Here is a 20,606-nt window from a genome sequence, read left to right as displayed (position 1 = left end):
TATATACAGAGTATATTAGTCAATTCAAATTTTCTTAAGATTCTCTTGAGAAGTTGCAATGTAACAGAAGTAGCGGAAGATAATTTGCTCTGTATTGTGATGTATGTTCAAGTGAAACAATTTTTGGATTATCAAAAAAGATCATAATCAGTGTTGGGGAAAGTTACTTTTAAAAGTAATGCATTACAATATTACAGTACTCCCTAAAAAGTAACTAATTACCTTACTTAGTTACTTTTTATGAAAAGTAATGCGTTACATTACTTTTGTAATGTAAAAGTAATGTGTTACATTACTTTTGCATTACTTTTTCTCACCTGAGCCAGGCTTGCTTGTTTGTTTTTTAATAACAACAAAAAAGTTATATTTTAAGACCCTTTCACACCAAAAGTGAAATGAATAAGCCTCAGGCTGAAGGAAATACATATTTACACCTGTACACTAGAGGGCGCAGCTCAAACAAACCCTTCAGCTGTGCTGCCATTCTGGATTAAAGAAGAATAGGATACAGGAGAAGGAAGTTCAACACTCTTATTTCTTAATCTAACCTAAAGTAATTCTTGCTTATTAGTATGGTTGAATTAGATCATTGAAGGTCAGCAACAAAGACATTGGTTAATAAAGTGAGAAGTATATTTGTATAATTTAATATAGTAAATTATTACAGGTTTGCATACAATTCTGAGATTGCATATACTGAATATTTTCGTGCAAGTGAGATGAGAAAATACATGTTCACATTTAGTCTAGAACTACAATAACCATCATGTTTACACAGCGCACACAACACCTCTGCACTTACTCCATTTCTCCCAACATGAGGACAGGACAGCTGTCAGAGTCAGTAAATGTGAAAACAAAGTAACTTGTGTTACTTATTTGAAAAAGTAACTTAAATATTTTGTTGTAAATTAAAAAAATAATGAGTTACTTTACTAGTTACTTGAAAAAGTAATCTGATTACGTAACTAAAGTTACTTGTAATGCGTTACCCCCAACACTGATTGGATGGAGGCAGATGTGAATGCAAGCTTGCTGGGATGGTGTTTAAGTGGACTAAATTATTGGAGAAGTCCAGACTTCCCATTTAAGTCCAGCATTTATGTGGACCAGAGAAAGATTTTGTACACAACCACAAAACCATTCAAAATATTTTTCTGCCTCACACACAAGTATCTCGCAGAGGGTCATGGGTCTGTAAAACCTCCTGTGGCTTTATGACGCCATCCTCTCGCCACATGCAGAGCAATGCCAACTGTGTAATGTCTCAGCAATTGCCCCATTACGCCACACTGGTCAGGAAAAAATACTCAGTCAAGCACACTCGGATGATTCACAAATCAATTTGGGCTATTTTTACAGCTCCAAGAAAACAGAAAGGAGAAAATGTTCTCTGTAAGTATGATTCATGCTTTATCCATTCATTGGCAAAGGGGTCTGTAGGTGGTGGGAGTTTGGGAGGGGACTGTTGCGCTCTGTCAGTGAGCCCTGAACAACCTTCTACCTCTCAACACAATCACACACACACACACGCAGAATTCTCACAGTATTAAGCATGCACCGAGTGAGCACTGAGCAAATGAGAGGGGTAACAGCATTTCGTTTTCGGCTAATCCAACATGATTGCCGCTTAATTTGAGAGAGCCGCTGTTGTCAAAGCAACGCTTTATTTCTAAAGTGAGGAATGCAAAGCACTTACACTTCAAATATGATGTGCATACATGCAGCATCTAGTTAAAAAATGTTCAGATTTTGAACGAAAATGAATTTGCCCCCAAACATTGGCTTTCATTGAGATGTCATGATGAACTGTAGGAATTTTAGATTACAGCGTCTAAAAGGCACTTTCTACTTTAATAAAAGTCGCCTCGTTCTCTAATTACACATTATTAAACTGTCTATAAAAATCCCATTTTCGACTACTATGAAAGTCAGCCTACAATATCAGTCCAGACTGCCTAGATTGCTGATGTGAAAATCAATAATTATATGCCATTTCCTTGCTGAAAAGACCAATATGGTCCAAGCTGGGTTTTTTTTTTTAAAAAATGTATGGTTTGGTGCAGGTCTGACTGGCAATAGATGTCAGTTGACGTTTGTGGTTTGCGTCATCATATTTGATGTAGTCTGGTAATACATTAATTGATAATGAATAAAGGCTTACGTTTCGAATGTCTTGTGTTCTATTTACTTTTATTATTATGTTGTAATATTTAACAGGGGCAATTTTTCTCTTCTTCAATTTCTTAAAAAAAAAAAAAAATCTGTCACAATGCAGACCACACACACACAGATATTAAAGTCCCCCTGTAGTCAATAATTGTATCCCTTAAACACCTTTGATTGCCAAAATGACATATTTAAACGTTTATCCTTGAAAAAAAATCTTCATGCCTTAAAGGTGCCCTAGAATTAAAAATTGAATTTATCTTGGCATAGTTAAATAACAAGAGTTCAGTACATGGAAATGACATACAGTGAGTCTCAAACTCCATTGTTTCCTCCTTCTTATATAAATCTCATTTGTTTAAAAGACCTCCGAAGAACAGGCGAATCTCAACATAACACCGACTTTTACGTAACAGTCAGGGTGTACGCCCCCAATATTTGCATATGCCAGCTCATGTTCAAAGGCATTACACAAGGGCAGCCAGTATTAACGTCTGGATCTGTGCACAGCTGAATCATCAGACTAGGTAAGCAAGCAAGGACAATAGCGAAAAATGGCAGATGGAGCAATAATAACTGACATGATCCATGATATCATGATATTTTTAGTGATATTTGTAAATTGTCTTTCTAAATGTTTCGTTAGCATGTTGCTAATGTACTGTTAAATGTGGTTAAAGTTACCATCATTTCTTACTGTATTCACGGAGACAAGAGAGCCGTCGCTATTTTCATTATTAAACACTTGCAGTCTGTATAATTCATAAACACAACTTCATTCTTTATAAATCTCTCCAACAGTGTAGCATTAGCCGTTAGCCACAGAGCACAGCCTCAAACTCATTCAGAATCAAATGTAAACATCCAAATAAACAGTGTACTTACGCGATTAGACATGCTGCATGACGAACACTTTGTAAAGATCCATTTTGAGGGTTATATTAGCTGTGTGAACTTTGTTTATGCTGTTCAAGGCAAGCGCGAGCTCCGTGGGTGGGGAGCGTGAGCATTTAAAGGGGCCGTAGCATGAATCGGTGCATAGTTAATGATGCCCCAAAATAGGCTGTTAAAAAAATTAATTTAAAAAATTCTATGACACATTCAGGGGACACCTTAGACTTATATTACATCTTGTAAAAAAACGTTCGATGGCACCTTTAAAATAGATTGAATGTAACTCTACACCCTTTCCTCATTTAGTATACGTAGTTCTATGAATATGCAAATTATCCCCGCCACCACTCACTCACACCAGTTCAGAGATCCACTCATTCACGATCATACATTGACGTGATTGGTTACAAGGTAGTTCGTGAAAACACTAGCACTTTCAAACCACGTTTTTGAGACTGTCTGTGGTTCTCTTCAGTTTTAAGGAGAAAATACTCAGCAGTGGTGTTGACTTATGAATATGCACATGGTTTGTCTTAAAGCATATTAAAAATACCACATAGACATATAAACAACATTAAAAACTTGATTTTCACCACAGGGGGACTTTAAGTGGTTATATTCGAACACATTTATAATGCAGAAAAATGTCTTCAAGGGAGTTGGCCATTTGTTCCTCTTTGTTCTCTCTTGCCATTCCTCACACAGCTGCACTGATGGCGGCTCACTTGATTGTCATCACTTCTGAATCTCTCTGGCTCGTAATGGAAAGAGAAATGCTAAAGGAATCTGAATGCGTCTGTGTTCTTTGGCAGTTACTGGAGGCAGTGATTTAATCAGTGCTTTAAATGATGACAGCGTAACATTGTTGTTACTTGTTTGTGTTGTTGTACACTTATCATTTATAAGTTCAGATCTCTAAACTGTGTAGTATAGTAAGCAGTCAGTCTCAACAACAAGGCAGTACAAAAAGGAAAAAAAAAACATCTAAACATTTTGATGGTATGGCTCATACAATGACAAAAAAACATTTCATTTAGGTGGCACTGGTCAATTCACTGACACAATAACTAGGTTTTAAAGCGAGATGTTTTGGATGAGTTACAGAGGTGCAGTAGAGTTGTGATGTCACATTAAACAGCTGTGGCAATTGCACTTACAATTTAGAGAATGTTAAGACAAAATGAGCCAAAGCATTTGAGGAAAAAACTGTAACATGATATACCTAAGTAGGACATGTTTCTGAATCAACAGCATCCGTGTTTACCCTAGAACAATATTGCTTTCAAATTCATGTGACTTTCGTCAGGAGTATTAATACAAATACTTAGGTTTGCTTATCGATAATAAACTTTCATGGGAGGTGCATGTGGATAATTTGTGTTGAAAGGTGCAACAAAAAAAATTACTTTTTACAGAGGTTCAGACTTTTGGAGTCCCTCAGAGGGTCTTGTTGCTATTTTATCATGCCTGTATTGAATCCATCTTACTGTATAATATGGCCTGATGTATAATACGGCCTGATTTGGTAATCTGACAGTTACTTTTAGATCTCAGTTGAATCATTTGGTGTGTACGCCAATGAAAGTGGTTGGTCTGGGGGTTTACCCCAATCTTCAGTCTATATTTAACAAAATTATTTTTAAACAGGCAAGGAAAATTACTCTGAACCCATCTCATGTGCTTTATCCTGAATTCAAACTACTTCCATCTGGTCGATGGTTTCATACCACAAGGTTTAGATACAACCACTATAAAAATTATTTTGTTCCTTTGGCTACAAGGCTGTTGAACTCTAGTTCAAAGCACATGACTGTGTGATTGCTATGTTATTGATGTGGTTATCTTGTTATACAGCTTCACACACATTATGTCATTACACAACAGTACAGACTTCCTTTTCAAAATAGTAGTCCACAAAATAATTTACTTATGAACACAACAACTTTCTTGAAGAATTGTACTGGTTGCTCTTTTCCATGCCATTTAAATGGAAACTGAAGCTTTAGGTTTTACAATGGACACAAAGTCTTCTTAAGTCTCACAATAAGATTGTGAAAATGGTGACACCCAGCTCAGGAATTCATGATAGTAGTAGCAATGTTTAAGTTGTGAGCAAAATGTGAGTCAGCTCTTTTGATTGAATCTGCTGCTGAAGATCACAAAACCAGTCTGAATTATTTATTTCACAAACCGAACTGATTAGATTCTCTCAAGTTCAACTCAATAACTCAATGATCTGGTTACAGATTTGGTCCTCCTACTAGAGGGGAAGATTATCTGTGAATAATGACTAAAATTTCAGTCTATTCCACACACAAAGCTATCATATGACCTTGGTTGTGTGTGTGCGTTTTGTTTTTTAGCAAGACTGCTGACTAAAACTTCGCCACCTTACGGCACTTCCGCTCCGCCAGCCATTAAACGGTACTTCAGTAAATTGCAGTATATTCAAATACAGACTTTCATTATGATGCCCAGCACACATGAGTCCATTAGCTCCTGCAGGGAAAGACAAATGACTAAATTAATCGCTCAGATGTTCAACTGTCAGTCCCAGGGCTGTTGGTTAACCTATGCACAGCCATTAATTCAGCCTCTACACTGTTAACAACAATGCAAAGTAGTTGGATGATCAATGCACATCAGCACACATAAAAATGGCCATTTATATGCATATAGTGAGTGGAACTCCTGGTCAATGCTGGGAATTTCATTTCCGTATGAATTACCAGCGATGGAATGTCTAGGTTTAGTATAAGAGGACAATAAATGCTGTAGACTATACCGAAGAGAATGCAATCTGCCAGACTAATGTAATAGTTCTCTAATTCAGTTTGAGATCAGGGAGGAAGATGGTCACATCAGTTTCATTACATTTCAGCTCTGAGATTGAAAGACAAAGATTAAAATCGCAATCACACAAAAAAGACCAGCCTCAAACATGCCACAACCGTTCACTGACCATATGATGAATATTGCTAGCTGGTTCAACACCACCAGACCCACATGCTTTTATGTAACTCGACACACTGCTTCTATCAATAAACTTAAAGGGTTAGTTTAGTCATTTATTACTCACCCTCATGCCGTTCCACACCTGTAAGTCCTTCGTTAATCTTCGGAACACAAATTAAGATATTTTTGTTGAAATCCGATGGCTCCGTGAGGCCTTCATAGGGAGCAATGACATTTCCTCTCTCAAGATCCATTAATGTAGTAAAAACCTATTTAAATCAGTTCATGTGAGTACAGTGGCTCAATATTAATATTATAAAGCGACGAGAATATTTTTGGTGCGCCAAAAAAACAAAATAACGACTTATATAGTAATGGCCGATTTCAAAACACTGCTTCATGGAGCTTTGGAGCGTTATGAATCAGCATGTCGAATCATGATTCGGATGATTCATGATTCACGTGACTTTGCCGCTCCGAACCGCTGATTCCACACGCTGATTCATAATGCTCCGAAGCTTCTTGTACGTTGTTTTTTTTTTTTTTTTTTGGCACACCAAAAATATTCTTGTCGCTTTATAATATTAATATTGAACCACTGTACTCACATGAACTGATTTAAATATGTTTTTAGCACCTTTATGGATCTTGAGAGAGGAAATGTCATTGCTCCCTATGCAGGCCTCATGGAGCCATCAGATTTTAACTAAAATATCTTAAATTGCGTTCTGAAGATTAACAAAGGTCTTACGGGTGTGGAACGGCATGAGGGTGAGTAATAAATGACAGAATTTTCATTTTTGGGTGAACTAACTCTTTAAGAGGGCACCTTAATAGCAATTTAACTAGATATCCATGATCAGAACTGTATAATATGCTTTGTTTTGTGTTAAATAACTTGTACTTATCTCTTTTAAACAGATTGAAATTCTGATACACATTTTATTTTTAGTTTTTTGTTTTTGATTTACAGACATTGCTGTGCCATTATTTAAACACAATAAAATGTTTTTTGTTTGTTTGTTTGTTTTGTGTCAATATTTTATATAATTATATATTATATATATTGTAAATAATAAAGGCAGGGTAGGCAAAAAATTTTGTTCCAAATTTGTTTAAACTTTCTATATATATCAATGCATAATTAAAATGTAAGTACTCTGATAAAAAGAGTATAAAAATCGAGTGACTCTAGACCGTTTAATCTGTATTAAACACAGCTCATTATTTCCATCCGGGACGAAACATAGGATTGGCTTAGGCGACTGTCACTCTCTCGCAACCATGGCAACCACCCTTTTGCCACACATGACCTGCCCACTTGCGCGCGCATGTTTGATTTGGGGAATTCAAGAGGCATGGATCCTAGGAATACCAAAACAATGGCAGAGAAACAGCAAGCAGAATTCAAAAACGTGCAGACACTCGATTTTTATACTTTCTTTTTCAGAGTACTTACATTTTAATTATGTATTGATATATAAATAAAGTTTAAACAAATTTTGAAAAAAAGTTTTTTATACATTTTTTTACCTACTCTGCCTTTAATTCATTTCTGTTTATATTTTAGACTCCAACTTTATGTGTCACACAGATGATTTCTTCACAGGGGCAGGTCAGAATAACCTAGTATAACCTATGTGTAAACGTTTGGGGTCAGATACCATTTTTGAAAGATAAAATGTTGAAAAAGATTGCGAATAAATGCTGTTCTTTTTAATTTTCTATTCATCAAACACTGTATCACGAAAATGTATCATGGTTAAAAAATATTAAGCAGCACAATTGCTTTTAACAATGATAATAATAAAATTTACTTTAGCACAATCAGCATATTAGAATGATTTCTGAAGGATCATTTAACACTGAGCAATAGAGTCTGCTGCTGAAAATTCAAAGTCAAGAATTATATTTTAAATTAAAATAGAAAACTGTAATGACTTATTTTAAACTGTAATAATATTTCACAGTATTACAGTTTTACTATATTTTTGATCAAATAAATGCAGACTTGGTGAACATAAGAGACTTGTATATATATATATATATATATATATATATATATATATATATACTGTGTGCATGGTAATACTTAGGTTTTTACATCTAAATATATACACTTCTGACATTTGTGCATCAAACAAGTAAATGTGGCTAAAATGATGAAAATAAAAGCATATTTTTGCACCTTCAGTTCTATCACTTTAGTGACATCATTCATCCTCAGGAATGATCATTAAAGGAATGATGGGTACTGAAAAAGCAACGGTACAGGACTCTGATAGGTGGAGTAAGATCATACAGTCAGGGAATTCAAAAGGCACCTAGCTCACGTCCCACTGCAGCCTCACATCCACGTCCTTCCTCACTGCTTTTATGTCTACCAGCAGCAGAAATGAGTCAACAATTTAGCCTGGCAAACACCCAGGGACACACAGTGCCAGGGCTGGACTGACCTTGGGCTTGCCAGCAAAGGTGCCAGCATTTGGACTCTGTGACAGACTGATGTTAAGTGAGGTGTGCCAAACTACACACTCCTGCTCGCTGACATTTGGGCAAATTAATTAAAGGATGGACTGTAATATTATTGTCAAATGTGTGTGTTTCAAGGGTAGATACTGAGATTTTCCCCTGGGAAGCACAACTACAAAATTATGAGAGGAAATGCAAAATGATGCTGTGTTGAGTGGCCAAAGCAGATGGAGATATAAAAGCATGATGTACCCAGTGTGCCAAAACAGACAACAGAGGGAGGAGAGGAGGAGGATAAACAAAGAGCAAAGGAGTAGAACTATAAAACTATATGTGTAGAACTATACAACTATATTGAATGATAGATAGATAGATAGATAGATAGATAGATAGATAGATAGATAGATAGATAGATAGATAGATAGATAGATAGATAGATAGATAGATAGATAGATAGATAGATAGATAGATAGATAGATAGATAGATAGATAGATAGATAGACAGACAAACAGAATGACAGACAGAAAACATGACAGATAGACAGAAGCATGGATGAACGGATGAACGGCCGAACGAACGGATAGACAGATGGTAGATAAAACGAAAGACAGACAGATAGACACATAGTAGATATAAATAGATACATAGATAAACTTACCATTGCTGAACCTCTTTCTCTGTAACTGTAGGGGGAAATAGGAGAAAACACAAAGAAAAAATGATTGAAAAAAGACTAAAGTAAAATACAACAGATTTGTCAGGCAAACTGTTCTATATGATCAATATAGTTTGACTGCCTCTTGTGATTCAGCCCGTCTCCTTCTAGAAAGCACAATACTAATACTTTTTATAGTCTCATTTGAAAGTCATTGAGAATTATTTACCGCTTAAAGGGAAACCACCTTTGCAAGAGTGACTTGTGCAGGAGTGGAAAAAACTGTGTCTGCTGGACATGGCGACAACATACTATCAACCTCCATGATTGCCCTATGATTGGTCTATTTTTCTGTTCATGCGATAAATCCCAACTCTCGTTTTCATGCATGTTCCACATCCAAAATTGGTAATTAAAGAATTAATTAAAAATTCACCCACTTAGATATCAGTGCTTTGTCACATCAAATTCAAACATGAAATGACTTGAATACATGACCTGTCAGGGTTTTAAAGGTACATCGATAAATAAGGAAATAACAGAGTTAACAAAACTTAAAGGTGCCCCATGATTCAAAAATTGAATTTACCTCGGCATAGTTGAATAACAAGAGTTCTGTACATGGAAATGACATACAGTGAGTCTCAAACTCCATTGTTTCCTCCTTATATAAATCTCATTTGTTTAAAAGACCTCCGAAGAACAGGCGAATCTCAACATAACACCGACTGTTACGTAACAGTCGGGGTGTACGCCCCCAATATTTGCATATGCCAGCCCATGTTCAAGGCATTACACAAGGGCAGCCAGTATTAACGTCTGGATCTGTGCACAGCTGAATCATCAGACTAGGTAAGCAAGCAAGATCAATAGCGAAAAGTGGCAGATAGAGCAACAATAACTCGCATGATCCATGATATAATGATAATGTTAGTGGTGTTTGTAAATTGTCTTTCTAAATGTTTCGTTAGCATGTTGCTAATGTACTGTTAAATGTGGTTAAAGTTACCATCGTTTCTTACTGTATTCACGGAGACAAGACTGTCGTTATTTTCATTTTTTAAACACTTGCAGTCTGTATAATTCATAAACACTTCAACTTCATTCTTTATAAATCTCTCCAACAGTGTGTAATGTTAGCTTTAACCACGGAGCACTATCAAACTCATTCAGAATCAAATGTAAACATCCAAATAAATACCATACTTACGCGATTAGACATGTTGCATCACGAACACTTTGTAAAGATCCATTTTGAGGGTTATTTTAGCTGTATGAACTTTTTTTATGTTGTTTAAGGCAAGCGCGAGCTCTTGGGGCGGGGAGCACGAGAATTAAAGGGGCCGCACACCCTGACTCGGCACATTTATAATGATGCCCCAAAATAAGCAGTTAATTAAAAAAAAACTATGGGGTATTTTGAGCTGAAACTTCACAGACACATTCAGGGGACACCTTAGACTTATATTACATCTTTTAAAAACATGTTCTTCGGCACCTTTAATACAAGTGAGAATGTATAAAGAAAAGAAGCACGTAAGTGAGAGCCAGAAAACAATGAGTAGGCAGTGGTTTGTTGCTCAACAGCAGTTGGTGAAGTATGGAGGCCTGTGATTTACAAATTGTAAGGTGTATGGCTGTAGTAAGCACACAACGTAGGAGATTCAGAGACTCAGGAGCTAGAAGGGATGAGATATAAGCGGCCAGCAGACCTGGGAAAGGGAGAGACCCTGTGCATACTTTATGTCTAGGGAAAAAGACTGTTTTGTTTTGAGTGTGCAGGAGTGCTATTTTTGTTCATGTTTGAAAGAGAGACAATAAAGAGACTGGGTAAACTCGCTGACTGGAAAAAAGTTAAAAGCAATGCCGGAGTTGGAGTTCGTAATAGAGGAATCGTACAGCGATTGGGCGAGCCTGATAGTTTTGGTTAGTGGGACAACTTTAGGGGGCAATGTACAGCACTCTCTTTCAGCATCAATATCATGACTGAGGTGAGACCCTCGAGCAAGACACTGAACCCCCAACTGCTCCCCGGGCACCACAGCAAAAATTGCCTGCCCACTGCTCCGGGTGTGTGTGTTTTTTCACTGCTCACTGCTGTGTGTGTGTGGGTGTGTGTGTCCTTGGATGGGATAAATGCAGAGCACAAATTCCAAGTATGGGACATCATACTTGGCTACATGTCATGTCACTGATTCATTTTGGGGTGAACCCTTTAAATACAAGGGAGAGCTAATGAACTGAACAGAAACAGGTGCAGAATTAATCAGGAGCTATGGAATTAATATTCGCAGGGAATAAACCAGAAAAAGGGAAAACGGAACACAATTACAGTAAAACAGAACTACTGTATACAGAACAGAACCGTTACACAAATACTAAAGAGCAAATCCTCAGACAACACATCACATTACTCTTTACATTCTGAGAGAGAGCTTTCATACCTGGACCCCAAGAGTCATTCCCTAACAAACTTGAAGTGCATGGCTATGCATAGATATTTATATGCATAAAGATGGACTACTGCAGTTATGTAATTTTCAATCTAAATGGAAAAATAAATACTGTATGTCTACAGTATCTTATTTGATACACACTAGTGAAATAAATTTTTCAAAAATGTTATCAAATTAATTACATGATATCCTGATTAATTCATTAAATCAATCATTATAATCAAAATAAACACAAATAATCATTTTTTAATATTTTTTCAGAAAAGCCCTCAAATGAAGATCATTTAAATTGATGCTTTGAGCTTGAATTGCTCAAATGGTAGAGAAAATGCATTATTAAAGGTGCCCTAGAATCAAAAATTGAATTTACCTTGGCATAGTTGAATAACAAGAGTTCAGTACATGGAAATGACATACAGTGAGTCTCAAACACCATTGTTTCCTCCTTCTTGTGTAAATCTCATTTGTTTATAAGACCTCCGAAGAACAGGCGAATCTCAACATAACTCCGACTGTTACGTAACAGTCGGGATCATTAATATGTACGCCCCCAATATTTGCATATGCCAGCCCATGTTCAAGGCATTACACAAGGGCAGCCAGTATTAACGTCTGGATCTGTGCACAGCTGAATCATCAGACTAGGTAAGCAAGCTGTAACGGAGGCTGGACTCAGGTAGGGATCCAAATGCAAAGCTTTATTTACAGTGAGCGTTGTCATACAGGCAGGGTCAAACGGGAGCAAACGGGAACAACAAGGAACAGGCAGAATCATAGTCAGGGTGCAGGCAATGGTCAGGACAGGCAGCAACGGGTCAACAAACAGGAAACAGGCAGGAACGGTAACACAGGACAGGCAGACAGGATATAACGCTTGGTAATGCAACACTTGGGAAAACAAGACCTAGCAACCAGGTGGTGTGTGTGTGTGTGTTTTATAGTCCATGTAATGTGCTGCAGGTGTATGTGGCAACTGGTGATTGGACAGGAGTGTGTGCATGTGACTGGCAGGGAGGATGATGGGAATTGGAGTCCGGAACTGACAGGATGTGACAGAATGTCCCCCTCCCGGAAGGCGCGTCCTCGCGCCGTAGATGGCACAACTGGGGAGGGGGGGTGGGTGCCCTGGAGACCTACAGGCAGGAGATACTGGATGTGCAGACGGGTATGGAGGTCTCCAGGGCAGGTCCAGGAACTCTAGGCACCACAGCGGGTCAGGAGCCTCGGGCGGCCTCGGTGGGTCAGGTGCCACGGGCGGCCACGGCGGGTCAGGTGCCACGGGCGGCCACGGCGGGTCAGGAGTGTCAGAAAGCCACGGCGGGTCAGGTGGCTCAGGCGGCCACGGCAGGTCAGGTGGCTCAGGCGGCCACGGCAGGTCAGGTGGCTCAGGCGGCCACGGCAGGTCAGGTAGCTCAGGCGGTCCATAAATGGCCCTAGTGGGCTACAGTCCATAAATGGCCCTAGTGGGCTACAGTCCATAAATGGCCCTGACAGCAGTGGCTGGGCAGGGTCCCCACTCCTCGGTATACTGCCCCCCCCAAAAAGTTCTTGGGGATTTCAGCGGGGCCCGTCGCAGGTTCGTGGGCAAGGGGTTCGGGTGGCGCCGGCAGGGCCAGGCGTGTGGGTGAAGCCGGCAGGGCAAGACGCCTGAGTGGCGCTGGCAGCGCAAGGAGTTTGAGCGGCGCTGGCAGGGCTGGAAGCGTGGATGGCGCTGGCAGGGCTGGAAGCTTGGGTGGCGCTGGCAGCGCAAGGAGCTTGAGCGGCGCTGGCAGGGCTAGAAGCTTGGGTGGCGCTGGCAGGGCAAGAAGCACAGGTGGCGCCGGCAGAGCGAGGAGCTTGGGTGTAAGAAGGGGAAGAATAGAAGGAGCCTTCCTCTTCCTCCTCCTCCTCCTCTTCCGAGGATGAGGCGATGGTTCACCGGTTTTAGTGTGTTCAGGAGCAGACTCACTGGCTGAAGCGGGTTCTGGAGCGGACTCAATGGCTGGAACGCCCCCCACATCCTTGAGCACTGCAGGGGCGGCCATCTTGCCCGTGGGCACTGGCAAAGCAGCCATCTTGTCCAGCGCGTCCAGGGCGTTTGAGTCCATAGCAACCGGCAAACTTGAGTGCGTTGCAACCGGCGAACTTGAGAGCGTTGCAACCGGCGAACTTGAGAGCGTTGCAACCGGCGAACTTGAGAGCGTTGCAGCAACTTGAGATGCACTTGAGAGGGAGGCAGCCGCCGGGCTTGAGTGCGAAACGACCGCCGGGCTTGAGTGCGAAACGACCGCCGGGCTTGAGAGCTACGCGGCCGGCAGACCCGAGTGCGAAGCGACCACCGGGCTTGAGCGCGAAGCGGCCGGCTGGCTTGAGAGCGAAGCGTCCGGCAGATGCTTCGGAATGCCAGCCGCTCGAGCTGAAGTCAGTGGAGGATCAGCCACACTGGAACGTAGTCCTCTCCGCTCCCTGAATGATCTGGAGGCAACGTGACATTGCGCTGGGTGATCAACGAAGGCGTGACGTTGCTCTGGGCAATCAGCGGCGACGTGACATTGCTCTGGGTGATCAACAAAGGCGTGACGTTGCTCTGGGCGATCAGCGGCGAAGTGATTCGTTGTAGTGACCGCCATTTTGTGTGTGTTCTCGGGCTTGGCAGCCATTACGGGATTCACCGTTGTGTCGGAATCCTCCGCGACTCCCACAGTGAAAGTCGAACCAACTGCGAGCAAGGCAAAGTCCAGGAATTCTATGAACGATCCGCGGGGACCATTGGTGAGTACACAGTCCTTTAGTGGTTCGTTTAATCCGTAAGCGAAGAAGTCAATGAGGGCACAGTCCGGCAGATCAGATAGATAAGCAATATCCAAAAAGTTCTGAATGTGCACCTCGAGGGTACGGGTACCTTGGCGGAGACTGATCAGTTGCATTGCTGGGTCCATGTTGAGACGGGAAAGACGCTCACCGAAGCTGCTGGATCTGGTTGCGGCTAGGTCTTCTGTAACGGAGGCTGGACTCAGGTAGGGATCCAAATGCAAAGCTTTATTTACAGTGAGCGTTGTCATACAGGCAGGGTCAAACGGGAGCAAACGGGAACAACAAGGAACAGGCAGAATCGTAGTCAGGGTGCAGGCAATGGTCAGGACAGGCAGCAACGGGTCAACAAACAGGAAACAGGCAGGAACGGTAACACAGGACAGGCAGACAGGATATAACGCTTGGTAATGCAACACTTGGGAAAACAAGACCTAGCAACCAGGTGGTGTGTGTGTGTGTGTGTTTTATAGTCCATGTAATGTGCTGCAGGTGTATGTGGCAACTGGTGATTGGACAGGAGTGTGTGCATGTGACTGGCAGGGAGGATGATGGGAATTGGAGTCCGGAACTGACAGGATGTGACACAAGCAAGGACAATAGCGAAAAATGGCAGATGGAGCAATAATAACTGACATGGTCCATGATATCATGATATTTTTAGTGATATTTGTAAATTGTCTTTCTAAATGTTTCGTTAGCATGTTGCTAATGTACTGTTAAATGTGGTTAAAGTTACCATAGTTTATTATTGTATTCACGGAGACGAGAGAGTCGTCGCTATTTTCATTATTAAACACTGGCAGTCTGTATAATTCATAAACACAACTTCATTCTTTATAAATCTCTCCAACAGTGTAGCATTAGCCCGTTAGCCACAGAGCACGGCCTCAAACTCATTCAGAATCAAATGTAAACATCCAAATAAATACAATACTCACATAATCCGATGTATGCATGCAGCATGCATGACGAACACTTTGTAAAGATCCATTTTGAGGGTTATATTAGCTGTGTGAACTTTGTAAATGCACTGTATTACAGTTGAGAGATCGGGGGGCAGGGAGCGCACGATTTAAAGGGGCCGCAGCCTGAATCGGTGCATAGTTAAGGGGTATTTTGAGCTGAAACTTCACAGACACATTCAGGGGACACCTTAGACTTATATTACATCTTGTGAAAACTGGTTCTAGGGCACCTTTAAAGAATATGTATGAGTCAGGGTGTATATTAAATTAATTAAAATTAATAACATATTTAATCTACTAAATTAACATGATATACATTGACAGTACACACACAAAACACCTTTTAGCTTTTATTCATTGATCAATTCATTTCACTGTAGTTTCTTACAAATTAAACAAAATAAAAAGTATTCTTATTTTCACATAACACAATCATCCTGGTGTGGCTTCCTGTTCTCCCTGGGCATCTCACCTCTATAGAACAGGCAAGTATATTTGACTGATTGGGTACAGACGTGGGCAACCTCATAAACAAAGCAGGGATTTGTCAAAAATACATGTTCCCTCATGTAACAGATGACATTTTGGGTAAAGCATTATAAGGAGAAGGCTTTATGAAACTGTACCCACACAACCCTAGTGCTGGGATAGCACAGTTATGTTGTTGCTGGGAAACAGCAGTAACCTAGAAGCTTGAAAACAATGACCGAAAAACGTAACCAACACAATGAAACAACAACAAGTTTAGATCTGCCAAATGCATGCAAATAACTATAAATTTACTTCTTCTGTCAAGTTTGATTAGTTGCTGTTTGATTGGTTAGGGAATTCATTGTTTGTTGATAATCATTAACAGCGAAATATGGCTGTCTGTGCAGCGAGGGGCTTGAATCTATCAAAGAGGCAGGAAAAGTGTTTGAATATTTGACTGGGCGATGTCTATTTACCTTTATCCTGTCTCTCTAAAACCTCCTTTTGGTACGTTGTGCTTCATTTGTGAGAAAAAGATGAAGAGAAAGTGAGTAAGAGATTAAGAGAGACAAAGTGAAGAGACTTGGACACCTTGTGTCTAGAAAAACAGGTAGAACTCTCTGGCTATTCAAATAGCACATTGAAATGTATACTGTGAACAGAGCTTGCTGCATTTTTCAGTGCTGAAGTAAGCTATTTCCTGTGAATGAGACTTCATTTATTAGCTATAGGTAAACAACTAGAAGACTAACAATGTGCAATAAATCGTAAAACTATTAGCGCAACAAACCAGTGTGAGTGTAGCCTTCAACAGTCCGCCAGGAAACAAAGCTGTTTTCAAGAGTGATTCACATGAGCAACTAAAGGCTGGACTTCATTGAAAAAGGAATAAACAGACAACATATGTGGGTAAATATGAAAGTACCAACCCTGATATCACAGCCTGACAATTTAGTGTTGTTTTTGGATAACCCGAATTGCTTGCGAGAACTAAAAGCTGGAGAGACATGCTCCAAAATATGTATACCAAGAGTGATGGCTATTGACAAAGTGCACACCATTGAAATAATTTGTGCTTATTAATTTTAGATGGATCAAAAACACAAACTTTACAGACATCTCCAACTAATTTCGTATGTGTTTTAATGCAGAATGTTGCACCGTTATTTGCTTTACTTTTTATGCCAATCTTGAATTAAAGGTCCCGTTCTTCGTGATCCCATGTTTCAAACTTTAGATAGTGTGTAATGTTGTTGTTAGAGTATAAATAAAATCTGTAAAATTTTAAAGCTCAAAGTTCAATGCCAAGCGAGATATTTTATTTAACAGAAGTCGCCTACATTGAACGGCCAGTTTGGACTACATCCCTCTACTTCCTTCTTTAATGACGTCACTAAAACAGTTTTTTGACTAACCTCCGCCCACAGGAATACACAAGAGTTGCGTTTGTAGAGTGTGTCGTCATGTCATGCCATGTCGTCGAAACGCTGTTATTTTCATCCCGCAGTCCAATCACCGGGTCTGATTCCGGCTCAAATTGATAGGGTAAAATTAAAGACATGCTTACAATAACACTGAGCGCGTGCATCTCCACGTTATGGTAAGAGGCGTGACCTTTCCGGGCAAGGTTCGCTAAGCTGCTGTCGAATCACAACACAGGAACCGCTGGCACAATCAGAACTCGTTACGTATTTCTGAAGGAGGGACTTCATAGAACAAGGAAGTCATCAGCCCGTTTTTATGACAGTGGAAACAGCGGAATACAGATAAGTAAATTATGTGAAAAATACTGTGTTTTTTTACACACGAAACATAAACACATGTTATATTGCACACTATAAACACAATCAAAGCTTCAAAAAACCACGAAAAACGGGACCTTTAAGTATGTTTGTGTACCAGTCTGCTGTTAGGCCTGTCGCAAGAATCAATATATCAACATATCGAATTGTCACGCAATATATCGATTTTGGTGATGCAATATATCGCCCATTATGTTTACATGATAATGAATGTCACCAACATTTTGCCAATCATTCTGTCATCTGCAGTTCCTACAGAGCAGTCATCGACAGGTGAAAAAAGGCATTATTTGGGGCGTTATAGTGTTTTCCTGAGAACTACAGACGGTTTGGAAGAACAAGTCCGAATGCTCTTGATTTCAAAGCCGCAATCCACTTTTCCGGTGCAAATATAAATGTCTTTGTTCATACGGATATCTTCATTTCCATGATCTAAAGAATTAAATGGTTGTTGTCATTTAAAAAGTGTGTAGGCCTACTTGCATTATTATGCTGTTATATTTTGATTATATATTCAGTGGCATAAAATCGTCTTAAAATGAGAATAATATTGTTTATCGCAATTATTTCTGGAACAATGCATCGCACAACAAAAAGTAGTTATCGTGACAGGCCTAGTTGTAGTAACATTTACCCACCCCAAAAATGACGTAGAACAAAACCAAATGTTATTAGTCACTTTTCACGTTATTCAGAAGACCTCTGCCTACCTAAGTGGGCGATCCTTGACCAATTGAAGCAAATATAGAGCTAATACCTTATGCCGTCAGTCAATAGTTGGGCCTCCTGCCCAACTAGTCAGACATATTTTTGTATGAAGGTTCTGTAACTTACTCTATTTTCACAATTACATAATGATTATTTATAAGTTTTCACTGCAAAACAACACACACAAAAAATGCAGCAAACAGCACTGGAATTTTTGAGAAAAGCCATAGCCAACTCTGTAATTTTGGGCAGCAATGATTAGAAATAAGCTCAGCGAAATCCTGCTGGGACTGCTGTAGGCAACAAATGATGTATCTATGCTGCCCTTAGAAAAATCACCCAGATGGAGGCATTTTAGTAGAATGTTATGCAAACATTGGACTCGAACATGCCTTGATGACTTCTTATCACTGTATTCTGCCTGAGAAGTCAACATTTTTCAGGTTTCGGACACTGTCAATGTGTGCAGACCCTCCTGTGTCACTATTGAACATTAACATTTGCATATCTAAAATGTTGCACATTTTTAAATGGTTCTGCTGAGAGGAAATTTTGTGAATTCATGCTGGCTTCTTGTTTTATACCGAAACCACTCAACCCACCATCCAAACAACCAATTTTTTTTTTTTGTTTCTGCAGCCAAACTCTCTTTGTACTAAGAAACCACACAGTGGCAAGCTCTTTTCAGATATTGTGATGTGCCTCCTTGCAAAATCACAGGAAATCATTGTTGAGGCGGATTGTTCTGATAGGGGTAAACAAATCATTTGTATTTCAAGCTTTGGAAAAAGAGATTTAGAAAAGCGTGACGGAGAAGGAAATGACTGGCCCCTTCAGACATGCTGTCACAGCACAATAACTGTAGGCAATTAAAGGAACAGTTCACCCAAACAATGAAAATACTTTGCAGACCTGCGTGATTTACTTCAGTGGAACACAAAAGGTGACCACTGAATATAATGAAATAGAACGAGGAAGGACAAAATGAGGAAGGAGGGCTGTCCAGTTCCAAAATTACAAAAAAAAAAAAAAAAAAAAAAAAAAATATTATAAAACTATAGTCAGTGCTATTTTTTATCCCTTCAATTCGAATTAAAAACAAGTATTCTTTTGAATATTTTTTTTTAAAGAACCGTTTAAAGCAGTTAAAAAAAATCTCAATTACAAATCTTATGACTTCAGTGCGCCTAGTGTGTGTTCACACTTGTAGTTCAGTTATTTTGGTTCTTTTGGTCTAGACCAAAAAAGAAACATTTATACATTTTATCTTGGTTCGCTTAGCGTTCATTCTGTTTAAAGGATTAGTTCACTTTCAAATAAAAATTACCCCAAGCTTTATTCACCCTCAAGCCATCCTAGGTGTATATGACTTTCTTCTTTCTGATGAACAGAATCGGAGATATATTAATAAATATCCTGACGCATCCGAGCTTTATAATGGCAGTGAGAGGGATCAATGAGTATGAGCTGAAGATCATGCCTCCATCCACATCCATCCATCATAAACATACTCCACACGGCTCCACGGGGTAATTAAGGCCTTCTGAAACGATGCGTTTGTGTAAAAAAAAAAATCCATATTTAACAAGTTATGAAGTAAAATATCTAGCTTCCGCCAGACCACCTTCCGTATTCAAGTTACTAAGAAAGTGTAAAACTCTCAGAGTTCAAAAAGCTTCTGCTATGTCCTACTCCTTCCCTATTCAACTTACGGAAAAAGCTTAAAATAGTTCTGTTTTTTTTTTTTTCGTAAGTTGAATATGGAAGGTGGTCTGGCGGAAGCTAGATATTTTACTTCATAACTTGTTACATATGGTTACAAACGCATTGCTTCGCTTCAGAAGGCTTTTATTAACCCCCTCAAATTTTCATTTGAAAGTGAACTAATCCTCTAACACCGAAACTAAAGATACAAAAAAATAAGATTAAAGATAAGGTCACAACCTGATTGGACAGCTTTTATGATGTGTACTTTGCGAGAGAACTTACTGAACATCCAAAACATTGCTGTGTGCTAAATGCACTTGTTGTATGGGTGTACATAAGGTGGTATTTTTTACCAGCTGAGAACTCATGAAGAACTTATAAACTGTGTAAAGGGGTCAAAACTGCACCAGGAAATCCTCTGTTTCACACACAAATGAAGATCTACAGCAAAAAAAAGCATTTCTTAAAGCCTGTACAGAACTGTAATGGGCAACATTGCTCCAATGATAAGAAGAACCAGGTATCCTTGAGCATTCTGTCTTTTTTAGGGTCACATCT

General features: G+C 39.5%; 1 protein-coding gene across 2 annotated transcripts in view; it reads right to left on the bottom strand.

The window, feature by feature from the left end:
• The window catches only part of ncs1b (neuronal calcium sensor 1b), a 46,748-nt gene that overhangs the window by 16,797 nt on the left and 9,345 nt on the right, over positions 1 to 20,606 (bottom strand). For both annotated transcript variants that reach the window (XM_048210030.1, XM_048210031.1), the window contains one exon: positions 9,150 to 9,174. In XM_048210030.1, coding sequence (XP_048065987.1) covers positions 9,150 to 9,174 — 25 coding nt within the window. The remainder of the gene's footprint in view (positions 1 to 9,149; positions 9,175 to 20,606) is intronic.

The sequence above is a fragment of the Megalobrama amblycephala genome, linkage group LG12, assembly GCF_018812025.1.
Source record: "Megalobrama amblycephala isolate DHTTF-2021 linkage group LG12, ASM1881202v1, whole genome shotgun sequence".
NCBI classification, from domain to species: Eukaryota; Metazoa; Chordata; class Actinopteri; order Cypriniformes; family Xenocyprididae; genus Megalobrama; species Megalobrama amblycephala.
This window is presented reverse-complemented; position numbering and strand designations above follow the sequence as displayed.